Source organism: Phyllosticta capitalensis (genome assembly GCF_038381095.1).
Source record: "Phyllosticta capitalensis strain CBS 128856 chromosome Unknown BKA78scaffold_9, whole genome shotgun sequence".
NCBI classification, from domain to species: Eukaryota; Fungi; Ascomycota; class Dothideomycetes; order Botryosphaeriales; family Phyllostictaceae; genus Phyllosticta; species Phyllosticta capitalensis.
The window spans coordinates 752,259-768,884 of NW_027117447.1; the positions used below are offsets into that span (position 1 = coordinate 752,259).

The 16,626-nt window shown below is 54.9% G+C and overlaps 7 protein-coding genes across 7 annotated transcripts; 2 read left to right on the top strand and 5 right to left on the bottom strand.

Annotated features, from left to right (window-relative positions):
* Positions 1 to 1,011: 1,011 nt before the first annotated feature.
* On the bottom strand, positions 1,012 to 2,356 carry BKA78DRAFT_374505 (uncharacterized protein; the record flags this gene model as incomplete). Its single annotated transcript, XM_066892796.1, has 3 exons — positions 1,012 to 1,860; positions 1,916 to 2,249; positions 2,319 to 2,356. The coding sequence occupies 3 exons, from the start codon at positions 2,354 to 2,356 to the stop codon at positions 1,012 to 1,014; spliced, it is 1,221 nt and encodes a 406-aa protein (XP_066741138.1).
* A 2,355-nt stretch (positions 2,357 to 4,711) lies between these two features.
* Positions 4,712 to 5,041, top strand: BKA78DRAFT_298241 (uncharacterized protein; the record flags this gene model as incomplete). The annotated part of the gene is made up of 1 exon (XM_066886882.1): positions 4,712 to 5,041. The coding sequence occupies one exon, from the start codon at positions 4,712 to 4,714 to the stop codon at positions 5,039 to 5,041; it is 330 nt and encodes a 109-aa protein (XP_066741139.1).
* Positions 5,042 to 5,393: 352 nt separating this feature from the next.
* On the bottom strand, positions 5,394 to 5,861 carry BKA78DRAFT_298242 (uncharacterized protein; the record flags this gene model as incomplete). Its single annotated transcript, XM_066886883.1, has 1 exon — positions 5,394 to 5,861. The coding sequence occupies one exon, from the start codon at positions 5,859 to 5,861 to the stop codon at positions 5,394 to 5,396; it is 468 nt and encodes a 155-aa protein (XP_066741140.1).
* Positions 5,862 to 7,175: 1,314 nt separating this feature from the next.
* Positions 7,176 to 8,052, bottom strand: BKA78DRAFT_185447 (uncharacterized protein). Its single transcript, XM_066883494.1, has one exon. The coding sequence runs from the start codon at positions 7,771 to 7,773 to the stop codon at positions 7,219 to 7,221; it is 555 nt and encodes a 184-aa protein (XP_066741141.1). The 5' UTR covers positions 7,774 to 8,052; the 3' UTR covers positions 7,176 to 7,218.
* On the bottom strand, positions 7,956 to 9,349 carry BKA78DRAFT_185454 (uncharacterized protein). Its single transcript, XM_066883495.1, has 2 exons — positions 8,342 to 9,349; positions 7,956 to 8,269 (listed from the first exon to the last, which is right to left on the bottom strand). Exons 1-2 carry the CDS (start codon positions 9,033 to 9,035, stop codon positions 8,139 to 8,141), a joined length of 825 nt encoding a protein of 274 aa, XP_066741142.1. The 5' UTR covers positions 9,036 to 9,349; the 3' UTR covers positions 7,956 to 8,138.
* A 314-nt stretch (positions 9,350 to 9,663) lies between these two features.
* On the bottom strand, positions 9,664 to 11,642 carry BKA78DRAFT_332942 (uncharacterized protein; the record flags this gene model as incomplete). Its single annotated transcript, XM_066890030.1, has 4 exons — positions 9,664 to 9,948; positions 9,970 to 11,331; positions 11,354 to 11,415; positions 11,465 to 11,642. The coding sequence occupies 4 exons, from the start codon at positions 11,640 to 11,642 to the stop codon at positions 9,664 to 9,666; spliced, it is 1,887 nt and encodes a 628-aa protein (XP_066741143.1).
* Positions 11,643 to 13,967: 2,325 nt separating this feature from the next.
* On the top strand, positions 13,968 to 15,099 carry BKA78DRAFT_185477 (ubiquitin-conjugating enzyme/RWD-like protein). The gene is made up of 3 exons (XM_066883496.1): positions 13,968 to 14,330; positions 14,390 to 14,719; positions 14,794 to 15,099. Exons 1-3 carry the CDS (start codon positions 14,227 to 14,229, stop codon positions 14,906 to 14,908), a joined length of 549 nt encoding a protein of 182 aa, XP_066741144.1. The 5' UTR covers positions 13,968 to 14,226; the 3' UTR covers positions 14,909 to 15,099.
* Positions 15,100 to 16,626: the final 1,527 nt, after the last annotated feature.

Sequence of the window (16,626 nt, forward strand, 5' to 3'; positions counted from 1 at the left end):
AATTCGAAGGAGGCTTCCGTTGTCGTGCTGCACTGCTGCCACCATTTTTCCAGATTGATTTGAGCATTTCATGAGAATTGGATGGGGGTAGACACTTTTGTAATGTTGAAATTTTGCGCTGAATGGTATGCGACCAATGTCATCCAACACTTGAAAGTTAGGGGCTGTGTGCGCCAGCAGTGTATAGCGGTCAGGAGCCAGAGTGTGAGATTACCGTAGCTCATTTTGGCATCTTTGACGCCATGAGCGAATAGGGTAGAGAAGAAAAGTGGGAAAAGAGGTCAAGAGACGAGGTTTTGATACCACCAAAGTCTTCGCAGGGTTCATGTGTTCCGCGCTGGAAAGGACGGAAGTTGCAGTCCGTCGCTCTTGCTTTTTCCCCTTCTACGAGTCATCCAACGAGTCACCTCGGCTCCGCAATTTGGGCGTCAGGGGCTGGGGCAGGAGCGACTCCGCAGCAGCCAGACCTCATGACATACAAGACTACTAGCATTTCGCATGGCACCAGGTATTCATAAGCGAAGGCGGCGGCGGTAGCAAATATGGTAGCAATCCAGGTAGCGCGGCGTACATTTCTCGTCCAGGTATCCGAACATGGAAATGAGATGTCGATTATGGAGAGATTCTGAAACTTTCTGCTTTTGTCGTTCAATGTCTAGGTACTTGCTTGTTTCATCGTCTCCACCGCGAGGAGAGGCGGCAGCATGCTGAAGTGGTCAAGTTGCTGCCCCTCGCGACTGCGAGGCAGGAATGCAAGAATACACTTGTCGGCTTCAGATTACATTTCCATGAAGCCGCGCCTTCCACCAATTTCTTCCTCCAACCTTCCTTGTCTCATCACATGAACTCTCCAAGGCAGGAGCGCAAGAGCACTTTTCTGCGTCAGTATACATTCCCAATTTCCCATGAAGTCGCTCGAGCCTTCCCGTAAGTTCTCCGTCCAACCTTCCTTTTCTCATCACGTAACCTCTCCAAGCGCAAGGATTCCATGCGTTTTCTGCGCTACTTTGGCTAGTAGTATCGACTTGAAGGCGAAGTCCTCAAGATGACGCTACCACGGCTGACCCAGCTTTGCATTGCCTCGTAGATCCGTTTGGCAAGAAGCATCTGAGGGGATAAGCTCAGACCGCTTGCGAAGCCACTGAGGGCGTAGTTGATCTGCGATTGCTTGACCTCGATACTGATACTCTGAAATACCATGACGAATGTTGGAAGCTTCTTGCGGCCGCAGGCGACCAGTTGCTGGCCAAGTGGAGTGTCTTCCAGTTTGAATCTTGACCTCTGACCAGGCGGAGAATGCCTGGGGCTTATGCCCGAAATTACAATTTCGCGGGACCAACCCGAGTCAAGAAGCAGTGGCACCCACTCTGTGAATTCCCTGGAGCCCTGCCACTGATTTATGCTCAGGTAGAGCGAGCCATCCCATTTTTCCAGGTCGTAGAAGCCTATCCTATTGATTGACTTGCACAAAGCGAGTGCTTGCTTGTCGCCGTCGACCACGAAATGTCTACTCATCAGCCATGGAGTAGTCTCGCGCGAGGTTTGGTGGTTGAGAAAAGGAATTCCACATTGATAATCGCATTTGAAGTCATGTTCGCAGTCATTACGGCAATCAGCAGCGAAGTACCCGTTCATGCGCGCGAGGAAGCGGACTGGCCAAAGCGCCCTTTTGTTATAGAATACCGGAAAACATTTGATTTGACTGTCGGACTGTGAGACCAACGCGGAACACGAGTCCTCATGCTCAAAAACGAATGAGTAAATTCGATTGCGGATTTCGCCAGGGAGGCCCAAGAAATCGAACTTGTCGCCGAACTGATGCTTCGCAAGGGTGACGTCAAAGCTTCCCGGACGCTCAACCTACATCACAGGAAATAGTCAGCAAATACACCCAAAGACTATGGCATATCCATACCAGCGTAGGCCTCAGACTCCCGGTTCTGACACCCGAGATGTTGATCTTCCCCAAGACATCCTGTTCGATTTTGAGTCTGATGTTTCCGCCTTTGAGGACGACCGTGAGGTCTTGACCAGGAGAAATTTCCACGACATCTTGAGAAGTAGTCGGCTCCGAGGTGGATTCTTCTGCCTTCTTGGCTGTTGCAGCAAGCTGCGGGTCCGCCACCGCAGAAGCTGCCGTTAAAGTGTTGTTTGGGCAGGCAGGTACGATTCTTCGTGGAGACGGAATTGATTGAACGGACTTAATGGAGAGGAGGATGAAGACAGATTCTGGGTGACATATCAAACGCCTCTGGAAGGAAATAGAAGTAAAGAAGCGAGCGGCTCATTCTTTAAGGACATGGACTGCTGTCGTTTACCTCGCCAGGTGAGTAGGCTCGAGTTGCGTAGAGAACATTGCTGCCATCGAACAAACCGCAGTCAGTTCTTTTCTCTTCCACCACTACTCTAATATCGGACCCTGCGCATTCCAGTCTCCCCACACAAAATACCGAAGGAAGAATTTGAGAAAAGTTGGCTGCATTGGGTACTACAAATTGGTGATGTCTGTGAAGAAGATTTTCCGCGACCAATGATGTAGTGAGACACCAAAGCCAAGATCAAGCCTTCTTGTGTGTGGAGACAAATTGAACGGACTTGGTAGAATAGGCGGATGGCGACGAAATCTGGGGGACGTGTCAAGCGCCTCTGAGAGAAGAGAGTGGGACTTTCTCAATTGCTCTTTGCTGTCTTGAACCTCGCCACATGGAGACCCAGCTTCGAGTCCTGGCCGACCTAGCATCTTCGGGGCCTTTTTGCCTTTTGGTGCGATCGAGGGAGCTCTGAAGTGTGGTAGCGATGCACGGTTCGTGTGGTGCGTGCGGTGAGTGTGATGTCGGGTGGTTTGGAGCGGAGATGACAGGGGCTCGTAAGTGCCATGATTTTTTTGGGTGGGCGATTGATGGTGGAGATTGGTGACGATAGGAATGTATGCTGGGGAAAGACTTTGAGTGGTGATGGTGGTGGTGGTGAGATTACTTGATCAGACTGGGCTCAGGAGGCGCGCACGAAAGAGTTAAGAATCTTGCGAAAGCGACCCACGCAAAAGTGTCACGGTTGCCATGTCGTGAAGGCAGTCAAAATCCTCGATCGAGCGTGAGGAAATGAAGTCCCAGAGTGAACGTTGTCTAGAAGGGCCGTGAGGACAGGGGGTTTAAGTACCAGCGGCCTGCAATCTCATGCCAGCACATCCAACGAAGCCCAAGGCAGATTCGAGCAGGTGACCTGTCACGAGCCAGGCCGCCTTCTCGCACAAGTCGCTGCCTCTTCCGTCAGGTCAGCGCTTGGGCCGCACTTCTGGCACTATAAAAAGGCAGCCGCCCCTGCGTTGGCAGACTCGCAGTCGCCAGAAACAACCCCTCCCTACTTCAAAGACGCTCTATCAAAAGGTTTTTCACTGCCTTTGGCACCAAGAGCGCATTGTAAGTGCGGCTTCTTTTGCCGGTAGCGAGTCATCTTGCGGCGAGACTTCTAAAGCACTCCGCTCCTATCTTTCTTTCAGCATCACATCGCAACGTAGGGCACCGTTTCTGCACAACCTCAGTACCCTCTAGTAGCATTGTACGTAGAACTCATTCCTGCACCGTGTCACCGTCGATGAAATTTCAGCAGCTTCTCATGGCTAGCGCAAGCTCGCTCAAGTATTGAGAGCCAAGGGCACCGCAGCCGCAAGTGAAAAACTTGTCGATGGTTGGAAATCCGAGGTCTTTGAGACTCAACTCCACTTCCTTGCAGGTTCAAGCAGCGCGAGGTTGAGCGTCGTCGTTTTTATACCTGCTTAGCAACCCCTGATCATTTCTCGATCACGGTAGCCGGACTGCTCAGCCACGGACCAACCGCATGACCAGAGCAGCTCCGATCGAATCACGCGGCTTTCTCTGCCCAAGTGATCACTTGTACTGAGCACCAAGCTCCAAACCTCCTCTCTCCTCATCTATAAAAACCACCCAAGCCCCCACGGAATCCAGGAGTAACAAGCCTGGCACAATGACCTGGAGACAGGATCCGGCTTTCAATTCGACTGTGCCTGGGAGTGAGTCGAGCCGAAGATTCCACTTGCGGTCCCTGCAAACTGCAAACGACCGCAAGTGTTCACTTCTGTGTCTTGGCTGCCCTCGGTGATGGGCAGGTCGACCGCAGAGAAGACGCGCGGGCGAAAACCTGCGGTTTCGTCATTCAGGGGCGACGGTGAATTTCATCACCTTTCCAACACGATGAGATCATTTACCACTTAAATGACCATAGCAATCGGAGAATCTCATTGGCCCGGCCGTGCCAAACAACAAAGTCACTGTCGAGCCCAGCCAAAACAAGGAAAGTGATGCAAAACTGCATGCCGTGACAGCAGTAATAGTGGTGATGCACTCCTCCCTATTCCTGGTGGGAAACCAGGAGAGTGAAGAAGTAGAAGACTGCAATCGCGAGCGGGTCTTGATCATTTTATACGCACCCAAACACGCACAGGGACAAGGGCACCTGCCAGTCACAAGGGAGCCAGGCAGGCAGGCAGGCAAGCAGGCAACATACCTCAGCTGTCAAATGACTACCCAAGAAGAGACGAGCAGCCAATCAATCGAGTGCGAATGATGTTGAAAGCCTGGACACGCGTTCTAAGCTACCTAGTCCACCACCACCTTCGCAACGTGATCACCGTACGGCTACGCAGGCTCATTCGACAAGTCTGTTGAGATTTTCTGTCTACACACCCCCAACAATGCAAGCGAATGACGCATATCTACCAAAAGAAAGCAAACACTTGAAGACCGAAATGGAACAAAGACATGACCCGCGCAAAAATGACCCAGCCAGCCGCCCACATTTGCCTGTACCTCTGCCCTCAGAATGCGCTCGACGAATACCATTGACGAAAAAGAATGGAAGCCCACAACCGCCAAACCCCCGTTTTTCAAACAAACTGGCCAAACGACAACAGAGCAACAGACCTACGCCTCGCTATGCTGCGCTACATGAGCATGTCAGAGAGCCAGCCAAACATGAAGTGAAACGAGATGAAATGGATGCAAGCGCCGGGGAAAATCTGTGAGACGATGATGTTGAGAAAGAAAGATGGGAAAGGGGCAAAGGGGGAATGGTGGTCGTCGGCGACGTTTGGAGACTCCCAATACCACGCCCTCTTGACGCGGCTGCGTCACGTCGTTGCGTCGTATCGGATCATGTTCTGTCTTCGTGTCGTCTCTGTCCATCCGTCCGCCACGCGTGTGAGTCTGGCTTGCGTCTTCCTGCCCGCCTCCTCTTCTCCCTTCCTGCTCTGCGCTCTCCGCTCTCGCTTGTCGATTGGAGTCGACCGACTGCACCGCACCGAGACGTCTGTCTGCTCGCAACGTCCGGGCGGTCGGCAAGCCTCGTTCAATGTCAAGGACTCAGACACTGACTGTTCAAAATCTGCGATAACGATGCCGCCGCTCAGCCGCAGCGCCGACTCCAACTCCACGCAGATGACGGCGAGCAGCAGTCAGACGCAGAGGCGACGCCGTCTCCAATCCACCACCAATGCGTGCGCCTGCGTCATTGGAAAAGGCCAGCGGCGCAGAAAAAGAGGCAGGAGGCGGAGGCAACAGCGACGATCCCATGCCACGCAGTGCCCCTCCAACAGCACCAGACGACAACCTTCCGGACGCTTCGACTGCCGCACTTCTTCCCCCAGAGCCAACTGCGCCCGAAGCCTTCATGCTCGACATACTGGTGCTGCGGCTGGCGCTGTGCACGCTGCACGCATAGCCGACGAGCACCGTCTTCTCCTGGACCGAGTGGCCGGAATGGCCGTACTGCGCGCACGGGTCGACGGCGTGCTTGTGGTACAGGCAGCGGCAGACGGCGTAGCGCTCCGTGACTTGGTAGCACATGCTTTCCAGGCGGGATGAGTGGACGGATAGGCGGATGGTGATGAGAGATGGCGAGGATGATGGAGTCGATATGGAGGAGAGCTGATGAGGCAGAGCTCAAGGCGTTGTTGGGATGTTGGACTCGTTGGCTCTGAAGATTCGACAACGACAAACGCGGAAAGACAATAGAGAGAATATCAAAACTCGGATGATGCTCGCTTGCTCCAAGAAATGCCCAAAAGCCCGTGTGGTAGTGATTGCAGTGAACAGTGAGAAGACTCTGGTGCCTTATATATCAGAGATTGCTCTCACTTTGACTGCTGCAGCACTCTGGAGAAGGAGAGTCAATGCGAAAGCCCTGCTTGGCAACGTGTGGATGATGGGCAGCTAAGCAACGTCCAGACGGCTAGACGGCCGGGAAGACGGTATACAGACAGACTGGAAGTGATTGAAAGGGCGAACCAGTCGGTTGACGAAAGGCGTCCTGTCGACCACATATGCAGCCCTACGGTGTGCAGTTGCATGGCATGAAGCCCTGTTCTGCCGCTGCTGCTGCCACTCACTGCCGCCGCGTGCCGCCCAGGTCTGTAGTTGGGTGGGATAGATGATGCGTACGTATGTAGGTTCAGAAGAAACGGTGACGAGGAGAACCACAAATAGGAACAGGGAGGAGGAAATCAGAGACATGGATACGGCGCAGCAAGAGTGTGAAAGAGAGACAAGGAGCAGTCAGCATCGCGCGAAGGCATGCATCTAAGATAGGGCTGCAGGGGCAGTGTCGACCACCGCCGACGCCGCCGTGGTTGCTTCCTGTCAGTCCGTCAGTCAGTCAGGTGTAAGAGAGGGCAAGGCAACAAGCAAGCGAGGGTACGATGCATGAGATTGGCTCGCGGACCCAGGACGTGATGGCCAAGGAAGCTAGTCGTTCAGTCGCGTCATGACGGTTGCAGTCCATGGACAAAGATGGATGGGAGGAAGGGGATGAGGATCAGATGCTCTTCCTCCTAGGGCCTCTCCAGCTGCAATGGGCCGGCGAAACCCTCAAGAATTGCCAACAAGGGGACAAACGATCTGGAGGCGGCAACACCAACGACCACGATGACGCCTGATACCATGCATGCAGGCGGCTCTGCGGGCCTCGCGGCGGGCGACCTGGCGGATGGCATGGCGGGGCTTTGTCTTGATGATGCAGGTCGCATACGACTGCCAAAACGAAGGGCCATCTGAGAGGGCTCAGAGAAGGAAGGCTCCGACTGGTTTGGCTGGCCGGCCGGCTCGCCCAAGAGCGTGAGCGCAGCGCAAAGCGTGTGGACTTCAGACGGACATGGTGAACAACCGAGGAGACAAGAAGGGCGCGAGGCCGGGGCGAAGGCCGCCGTCATCCATGGCGCGCATCACCATCAGCAGCAGCGTCATCATCACGACGGGTGCGTGGCGGGTTGGGTTCTGCAAGTGGCCAGCCAGCCGAAAAAGAGGCGTCTCGTATGTTTGCTGGCCGGAGACGAACAACTTCATCTGACGGCAGAATTGTGTGGACGGACGGATGATGCCAAGCAGGTACATGGACCGGAGGGCAGGGTAGGGCAGACCAGCCACTCGACATTGTTCGATGCCGACATGGATGAAGGGGCGAAGGATACGGAATGCCACAATCAAAGGAAGAGGCTGGAGCGGAGCACGCGGTTAGCAGAGACGAGATTAGGACGGGAGAAGACACTGAGGAAAGAGGCGGCCATGGCGGGCGACGGGTGGCTGCTTTACGTGAGAGCCGGGCGATTAGTCCGGCAGCGGGTGCCATTGGAAAAAGAGACATCAAGACACTGGGAGAAGACGAAGAAGTTGGAGTATTTCGCGGAATGAAGCCGCAGCGTGGTTTGCGGTGTGAGAGAGACGCGGTCAAGTACGAGCGAGGAAGGGGATGCAGCATGGGCATGGATCGCTAGGGTCCCAGCATCCCGGCTCGCATCAACTCTTTGCTCTCATCCCACCCTCACTAAGAATAGTACACTCGTCGACCTCACCTAACCTCCAGTCTTCTATTCTCACCTTTACAAAGTATTTGTCAAAGATACGCAGTGCATAGATTCTGACTTCTCATGGACTCTGAGCTGTCTTGAACACACAGCAGCAGTCAAGGCGGCAAGGCACCAGGCAAGCAGGCAGCCTCCACTTCCCCAAGACCAAAAAATGTCGCGCAGCGGCTCTGGCCGCCCTCCGCCGGCCTTGATACAAGACGCGTCAGATCAGCCCGCAGCATCGAAACAAGCAACTCAAGGCGAATAGGTGGTTTGTTCTGTTTCAAAACACCGCCAAACCGCAAGAAGGGTCTAGATTGAAGCTGCAGATTGGTAGAGGGTGAGAGGCTCCACGTCTGTATCTGGGGATTCTTGGTCTAGAGCTCTGGGCTTGGTTGATGGAGACATCTTGCACTTCGCCTCCATGTCAGCCATGTTCTTCTCGGCGCGGGCAGCACCTCAGCGACTTGTGGGTTCAGGCCTCACCCACAATCTCGTCAAAAGTCCAGACAACCGTCCACCTGTTCCAGCCAGTCCATCTCCCCATCGTAAAGACAGGTGCCCAGGTGCGCGTGATGCTCCCGTCCGTCCGCGTGTCCGTCCATCCGTCGCCGCCATGCCTGCCTGCCTGCCTGCCCTCCACCACTGGCCCAAAAGGCCCATCGACCACCACTGCTGCGCTGCGCTGCACCCCGCTGACATCGCCACAGCAGCAACGCACCATGACGTCCATCCGCAGAACCCCACAGCATAAGCTCACCCGTCCCTTCCAAAGATCCCCCATCACCATAGGTCCGTTGCCAAAAAAGTCGGTGTGACTCTTGCTGTCATGCTCATATCGCCGTCGGCATCGCCTATTTGACTCTTCTTTTTTGCCCATCAACCCAACGACACCATCTCTTCTTCCGACAAAGGAGTAGCGATACCGCGAGACGGCGAGCCGGTCCACTCCAATCCAATCGGCAGCACCTCTCAACCCTCGGCATCGCCCGGCGTGCAGGAAGGCACCGCAGGCTGAGGAGTCATCCAGAGCCGCGCGCGACATGGCGCGATTTCCGGAAGTTGGCGGGACGTCTTTGCCTGGTTTCTTCCACAGCTGACGTGTCAGGCACATATCGAAAGACTTCTTAAGGAAAGGCAGTGATGGTGATGGAATCATTGGAGTATTTTTGTTCATCATCAACGTGCGCAAGTCGACGAATCGGCCCAGACAAGCTTGCAGTTACACAGTTAGGCAGACAGGTAAGGAGAAGGTGGAGAAAAATGAGCATATGGACATTGGACGTGGCTTCTTACTCGTCAATCGGCGAAGAAAAAAAAAAAAAAAGAGGTTTGGTTTGGACAAGAAAAAGGAAAAATGGGTTCCAAGGAGAAAGGGAAGAAGACCCAAGTGGGACGAAGCCATGATAGTATGACCAATGCGGTGAACCACTACCTTGTCCAATCCTTCCAGGACCGCTGATGAATCGAAGATGAAGATTAAAGGAGTTTGGGTGAAAACGGCACTGGGCCAAAAGCGCTGGGCTTTGCAGAAGTGAACAACAAACCGTCTCGCACCCCTGCCCTCTTCCGTGATGAGTACCGGTAAATCCCCCATGTCTGTCGTTGCACGCTCATAGGAAAAGAAGAAACCTGTCCAAAACACCTCCCGCATGTGAGACCCAGATGAGATATCGCGCAATCAAGCAAGCCGCAAGCCATTCCAGACGCCAGACACAAATGCTGGCCGGGGGAATTCAAACACAAAAGAAAATTGGAAAGGACATTAGACAATAATCATCGTCAAGTCCCTCGACAGAGCCCAATCATTACGAAAAGTCCTCGCTGACCGGGCTCTTGCGGCCGTGAGAGCTCGCTGGGCTTGGGTAGAATTTGTCAAAGTAACGTGAGCGGTCCTCGTTGACGCTGCCGCGGACCGTCTCCACGTCCTCGAGCTTGGTCCTGTCCAGGTGCTCACTCACGGCTTCAACCGAAGAGACTGAGTCGCGGGAGCTAAAGGACGACGCGCTATCGATGGTGCTAGCAGAAGGGCGCTCGGATGACGACATGGGAGAGCGAGGCGAAGCGCTGGCCTCGTGCGCGAAGCTGGAGTTCTCTGGATCGGCGTTGATAACGAGAGGGCCCTTGCGGTTGCGGATAGGATTCCGCGGGGGGAGCTTCGGCGCCGCTGGCTTTGTAACGGTGACGAGTCTGGCACGGATAGCCTGGGGTTGAGTGGCTTGTTGAACCTCTGCCACGATAGGCTCCTCCAAACCGTCCTCGAATTCGTCATCGTCGTCCGAATCAGAGGCTTCCGACTCTTCTTGCACAGCCGACTCTTTCTTCGTTGCCGTTTCCGCATCCTTCTCAGCTGCCGTCTCGTGTTGCTCCGTAGGCTCTTTCTGCCGTACTTCCGTATGCTTGGTGACCTCACTCACAGACCCCTGTCTCGGCATGGGTTCGGGTTCGGCAAGGACGTCATCTTCCGGAATTTCCGCCATGACTGATCGCGTTGTTGCGGACATGCTCGGACTGTTCACGGACTGAGAGTCGAAATGTTCCGTCTGAACACCCATGTCGCAAGTTTGCATTCCACGGTCCATCGTAGAAGTGCTGAGTGTGCTCGCTCTCCAGCTACTCCGCCGGCTCGTGGTTCGTATGCTGCGTCCATCAACGCTCCGTCTGCTAAATGTGCTGTAAATGGGACTCTGCGGACTCGGGTTGAATTCGAACTGTTCGCTGGTTGGTCGTTTATGCGATCCGGCTTCGACGATATGCAGGCCTTCCTTCTCTAATGCCAAAACTCCATACGGATCAGGATCCATCTTGTCCGGGACACCAAAGATGTGGTCGGTATCCAGTTCAAAATCGCTGGGCGAGGGCTCGGTTGATAGGAGTTTTTGGTCGAATTCAGCGTCTCCTTGCGCTGCCTTGATAGTCTCCATCAAAGTGCGCAACTCCAGGGGGGGATTTTGAACTTTGCCGGCGAGAATGTCTGCCAGTCCTAATCTCTCACCGTAAAATTTTTCGTTTTCGTCCGCCCGCTCAATGACCACCGTCCCGTCAATCTGAACACCGGCGTAAAGACCTCTTGACTTCATGTAGTTAAAAACGGGCGCTTGGCGCTTGTGAACCTCGGTTTCGACGATGCCTCCGACGCCGAGCGGACCGGCGACTGCGCTCACTTCTCCGCCCAATGTACATCGTACTTTTGCAAATGCTTCCAATGCTTCTTGTGTGTTGATGACGACGACGCAGTCGTAAATGTCGACGCCGACGAGAAAACCGAGACCGGCAGTGTGGAGCATGATTCCCGAGGGAGGCGACCAGTTTCCGTCTTCCATGCGGCCGACGAGAATGCCGCTGCCGCCTGCGCCTGATATCCAGAGTCCGCTGCGCATGGTGGTGAAAATGGCGAGTCCTTTGGCATTACGAATGACCTGGGACGACGTCAGCTGGGGGTCACGGAGGGGCGAGTGCGGGGTCAGGTCAGACCTCTGTTGGAATCTTTTTGAGAACTTTTTGCTTTTGCTTGGGCCCGTCGATGGTGGTGAGAAGTTCCTCTTCGTAGAAGCCATCTTCTGGAGGACGGGTTAGTCGAGACAGGCTTGTGGTAGGAGAGTTGCGTACTGCAAAAACTTCTGAGGATGCGGGCAGCCTTGTCGCTCTCCTTGTCGAGGGTGGTGGGCCAAAAGGCTTCGGAGCCCAGTTTGTTGGAGAGACGGTTGACGGGGGCGCCGAGTTTGTCTGCCCAGCCCCATAGCTTGTCGAAGCTGGCTTTGCTGCCGTGCTTTGTGCGCTGCCACATGGTGTCGAGCTGTGGCCTCGTTGGCTCAGGGCGCAGTCTAGGGCGTCGGGTCCATGTAGGGTGAGGGAGCGTGGTGTAGACGAAGGAGCAGCGTCGGTCGAGATATGGAGTCGAAGGAAGCAGGAAGGCAGGGACGAGTCGGCAGAGGGAGAGGGATGGTTTCACAAGGTGCGGGACAAGGACTGTGGTGGCCGGGGAAGGCTTGCCAACTGGCAGCGGGCTTGCGTCTTGCGTGCAGGCTGCGCCAGAGAAGAGCGTTGGACTTGGAGCTTGTTGACGTAGCGTCAGAGGGAGGAATCAGGATGATCGATCCTCTAACTTTTGCACTTTAATTTATGGCCCCCCTGCGCCCATCCCCACGACGCGTTTTTCGTTCTCTGCGTCGTCCGGGCCATCCGTCCATCACTCGTCACCACCTCGACATCGTCTTCTCGCGCGCCACAATGACCATCCGCCGCCGAGGCCCGCAGCATCAGCAGCCCGTGCCCCGCCGCCGTGCGGGCTGTGCAGTGCTTCTGCTTCGTTCTCAGTCTGCTCCGAACGACTCCCAGACTTCCAGACTCCCAAAGCGGCCGGAATCTTGTGACAGACCCCCAGCAACATTCCAGAAACATCACAGGCTCTGTCGTTGTTGCATGGCTGACCGGCCGGTCGGGCTTCTCGCGCCTGAAACGCTGCCGAAATGCCATTCCATTCCGCAAGCCAGTGGCTGCTATGTCAGCACCCTCACTTCCGCCGCATTGCCATTGCTTATTGCTTGTACCTACTGCACTTGCTTTCATTTCTACTCTCGACGCATCTACTATTTGACTAACCTATTTGCATTCTCCCCGTTCATGCGCCAGTATGCGCCTGCACGAGCACAGCGCCGATGCTTCATGTCGGCGGGCATATGCCGTTCGGAAACACGGTCCGAACCATTTTGCTGTCCCAAGTCAAAAATAGCTCCCTTTTCTCCCTACTACGACTAGCCGCTAGCCAGCAGTTTCTCTTTTTTTCTTTCCTTCTCTTGCCCTTCTCGGCCCAGAGGCGTCTCGCTTCGCCGCCTTCGTACGGGCCGCTGTCTGCGAAGAGCATGGATTTGCAGCCATGTGCTACGCACAGTCTGCTTGGCGACAGAGTACTCAGACATCCATCATCATCTGGCATACCGATATGTATGTAGCCGTCGCTTGTGCTACCACGGCATGATCAAGTCCTCCTTCTCCAGTTCAGGCCTCCGCTGTACAGAATCACCACCGCGCGCCGTCGCCTAGATACGCGAACTTCATCTCCGCAACCAATGCGGCCTGCCGTTGTCATGGATGCCCACTGGACGTCGTCTGCTGCCGTCCGCCGTCTAAAGATAGGTCAATTGGTCTCAGACCAACCTCAGTACTTATGCCCTCGAACTCTTCACGATGCCATTCGGCACCATTCTTAGCGACGGCTCTCCGCGACGTCATGTCTGTGACATTGACGGCGACGGAAGGAGGTGTTCATGAAGCCATTTTTGCTATCGACCGGTCTCGGTGAATGCGCACCGTCAACTCGCCCGTTCTTCCATTCTTAGCAGCCGACGGGGTTTACGACGTCATGTCTCGTCAATGACACCCAACATGGCTGTACCGACGTAAAGAGGCCGAAACCACCGTTTCCTAAATGCTCAGCAGGAGTGTTTCTGCATTAGCATGCGAATGTCATGCCGTCATGCCTACGTGTTGTTGTTTGCCGATTATGGAGGAGGGGGTGGTATATCTAGAGAGATCGCTCCCCGCCCCCTCATTTATTTTCAACTCCCCGCCAACTCCATCTTGCGCGCGCCTATCGCAAACACCACGGGTATTTCGCTGTTGATTATTTTGTCGCGGAAAGAAAAGCTGCTCTGTGGCCACTTTTTCTTCAAACCTGATCAACCTGATGCGACAGAAGATCCTGCCCATCGCTTTCAAAGGACAGGGAAGATCTATGCTGTTGACATGCGCAAGTTGAGGCTCTTCACGCGGCTCCCATTGCGCACAGATCGCGAAAGTCTGATGGTCAGAACTTGCCACTCGCAGCACGTCGGTCAGCCAGTTTGCGAGTAGGGCGGTGTTTAATGCATCAGAAGTCCCTCTACATCAGCACTCTCGCAAAGGTCCTGGAATTGACCATCAAGTGTCTTTCCCAGGAGTCGGGTCTCGTGCAGATCAAAGTGCCGCTGGTCAGCGGTTTGGTTGTGGGACACAAAGCTGTGCAAAAGCAGTCGTGGTGTTGAATTGGCAGGGCACGCGACAGGTTCGCGTCGGTCGCTTGATGCGGATCAGGCGGTTGCCCGGGCCCGAGGGTTGAACAGCAGACTGTAAACAAAGAAGCTTAGAAACCCCAAACTAGCGCCCGCACCCACGCAACATCCCGTCGTCCACCTCCCCTGCACATACCTTTCCAGTTTTCCTACCACCACTCCCGCCGCCTCTTGCGCTTCTACCCATCCTTACATTGCCCGCCGCCGCACAAAGCTACTTTTTCTTCTGCTGCCGTGCAACCAAAAGAAGCTTTCCATACTCCCTGATTCTCACTGCTGTTGCTCAATCCAACAACGCTTGATCCATCACCGCCAGCCACCATGGACTCGACCGTCAACCCCGCCAACAACCCCACCGACTCGATCCCCGAGGCCAAGCAGCCTGCCGCCGCTGGCTCCTCCAACAATACCAATGTCACGAAGCGGTACGCGCAACTGCAGACGATCGACCGGGGGCCACAGCTAACCGCGAGCCAACAAACAGACTGCAAACGGAGCTCATGACGCTCATGATGTCGCCGTCGCCGGGCATCTCGGCCTTCCCCAACGAGACAAACTTCCTCGAGTGGACGGCGACGATTGAGGGGCCCGAGGGCACGCCGTACGCGGGGCTCTCGCTCAAGCTGTCGTTCAGCTTCCCCAGCAACTACCCCTACGCCGCGCCCACGGTCCTCTTCAAGACGCCCATCTACCACCCCAACATTGACTTCTCCGGCCGCATCTGCCTCGACATCCTCAAGGAAAAGTGGAGCGCCATCTACAATGTCCAGACGGTCCTGCTCAGCCTGCAGAGCTTGCTGGGCGAACCGAACAAGTACGACATCTCAAAAAACTTTTTTCTCCGCTGTTGGCTACTTGGGCCTGGATATGCTGACACTCGACCTACAGCGCAAGCCCGCTCAACGGCCAGGCCGCCGAGCTCTGGGACAAGGACTTTGAAGAGTTCAAGCGCCTCGTGCTCGCGCGCCACCGCGACCTGACGGACGAGGAGCTCGCCGCATGAGCAACGCCAATCCCTCTCTACCTCTCCTCCGCGCCACCATAATCCTCGCGCAAATAATCCATCGTGAATCGCGGCGAGACATGCACCTCCTCTCCCAACTCTCCCTCTTTTACCTCCTTCTCTTCGATTCAATCCACACACAACAACAACAACAACACAACGTAAGGCAGGCGGAACCGGGCAGGTGCTAGGACGGATAGGCTGGCTGGCTGGTTGGTCGGGACGGTGCTCTTTTGGTGGGGTTTTTGCTTTTGTCTTTTTTTCTCTATTCCCCCATCCGCTTCGTTGGTTGGCCGGTTGGTCGGTCGGTCGGCTGGTTGGGCATGGTGGTCGTGGTGCTTCTAGCGTTCAAGGTTCTGTTGTTGGAGCGGAAATCCAAAAATCATTCTTCATGGGTTGGCCGTTGCTTTACCCGGGGGGTGGCGTGTTTTGTTGCAAGCGTTGGCGCCATGGCCGGTGGCAGTATGTGGTGGGTGGATGCACGGATGGAGTGACTGACTACATTGGGATGTATGGGTGATGGAGGAGGCGGAGCTTTGATCTTCTCACTACCATACCTACTACGAAGATGGCGTCGTTGGATGGACGGCATGGCATATGGGTGGACTTTAATCAGACCGACCTGCAGGGCGGTCGGTTCGTGGGTGGATAGGTGGGTTTCGACATTGTCGAATTGAGTCGAGTCGATTTGAGCGGCATCAGTGTAGGTAGCTTGAGAACGGACGGACGCGCACTCCAGTCACCATTATTCTGAGTCCCGAAACAGATCTCACGTCAGTAGGAAATGTAGGCAAGCAAGCATGCGAACGGATGGATGGACGGATGTCAATCACGAGTTGCACTGCTATGTACCCTACTCTTTTCTCCAAGACGCTGTTGTGGTGTCAGCAGCAGCAAGCATTCAAAAAGATGGAAGAGTGAGCCTGATTCATCATTTTCCCCCGCGCCGCCCTTTCCTTACTTGACCCACCACCACTGCTGCCTGCCACACATGATGACATACAAAACATGTAAATGCGCATGACTGGACTCCTGCAGCGGAGCATGGAAGGACGACCGAGCAAGGCCCAGGGTCGACGACGTGGCACGTGAGGTGTTGAAATGGGACGGGACCGCGGGTAGAAGCAAGGCTGGCTACCTACCTACCTACCTGACCTGGTAAGAGGGAAGGAGAGACACTGGCCACCAGGATGGCTGGCTGGCTGGCCATCAAGCACACGTTAGGCCTGGTTGGGTCATCTGGTAATACCGCCGCAAGTGGTGAGTGAGAGGACAGAGACAGGACAGGGACGAAACTGAAAAAGGTCATGGATGGCAGGGTGCGTGGGCATGTGTCTGCAGACCGTGTGGATGTTGAATACAAGGCGACGCGAGACGAGACGAAACTGCTGTAGTGGAGCGGTGGCTCTGACATGGCGATGGGGGGGAGCGAGGAGTGTTCTTGAGCTGTTAGTCTGATGATGGGAGGAAATGAAAGCCGTTTCGGAAAGTGGGTGTATGCAAGTACGTCACGTCACCTCCTTCCTCCTCTTGCTCTAGGTTCAGCTTAACTTCAGCATCATGCACAAGAGAGAGCAGTGGCATGAGAAGCAACATCACACAGCCAGACACATGATCGAATCTTTCGAAAAATTTTGAAATTTTTGCCCCTTGAGCTCCATTTCACTTTCTCTCAAGCCTCATCTTTGCCCCATCCGTCCCCCTCTCCACACCAGCAA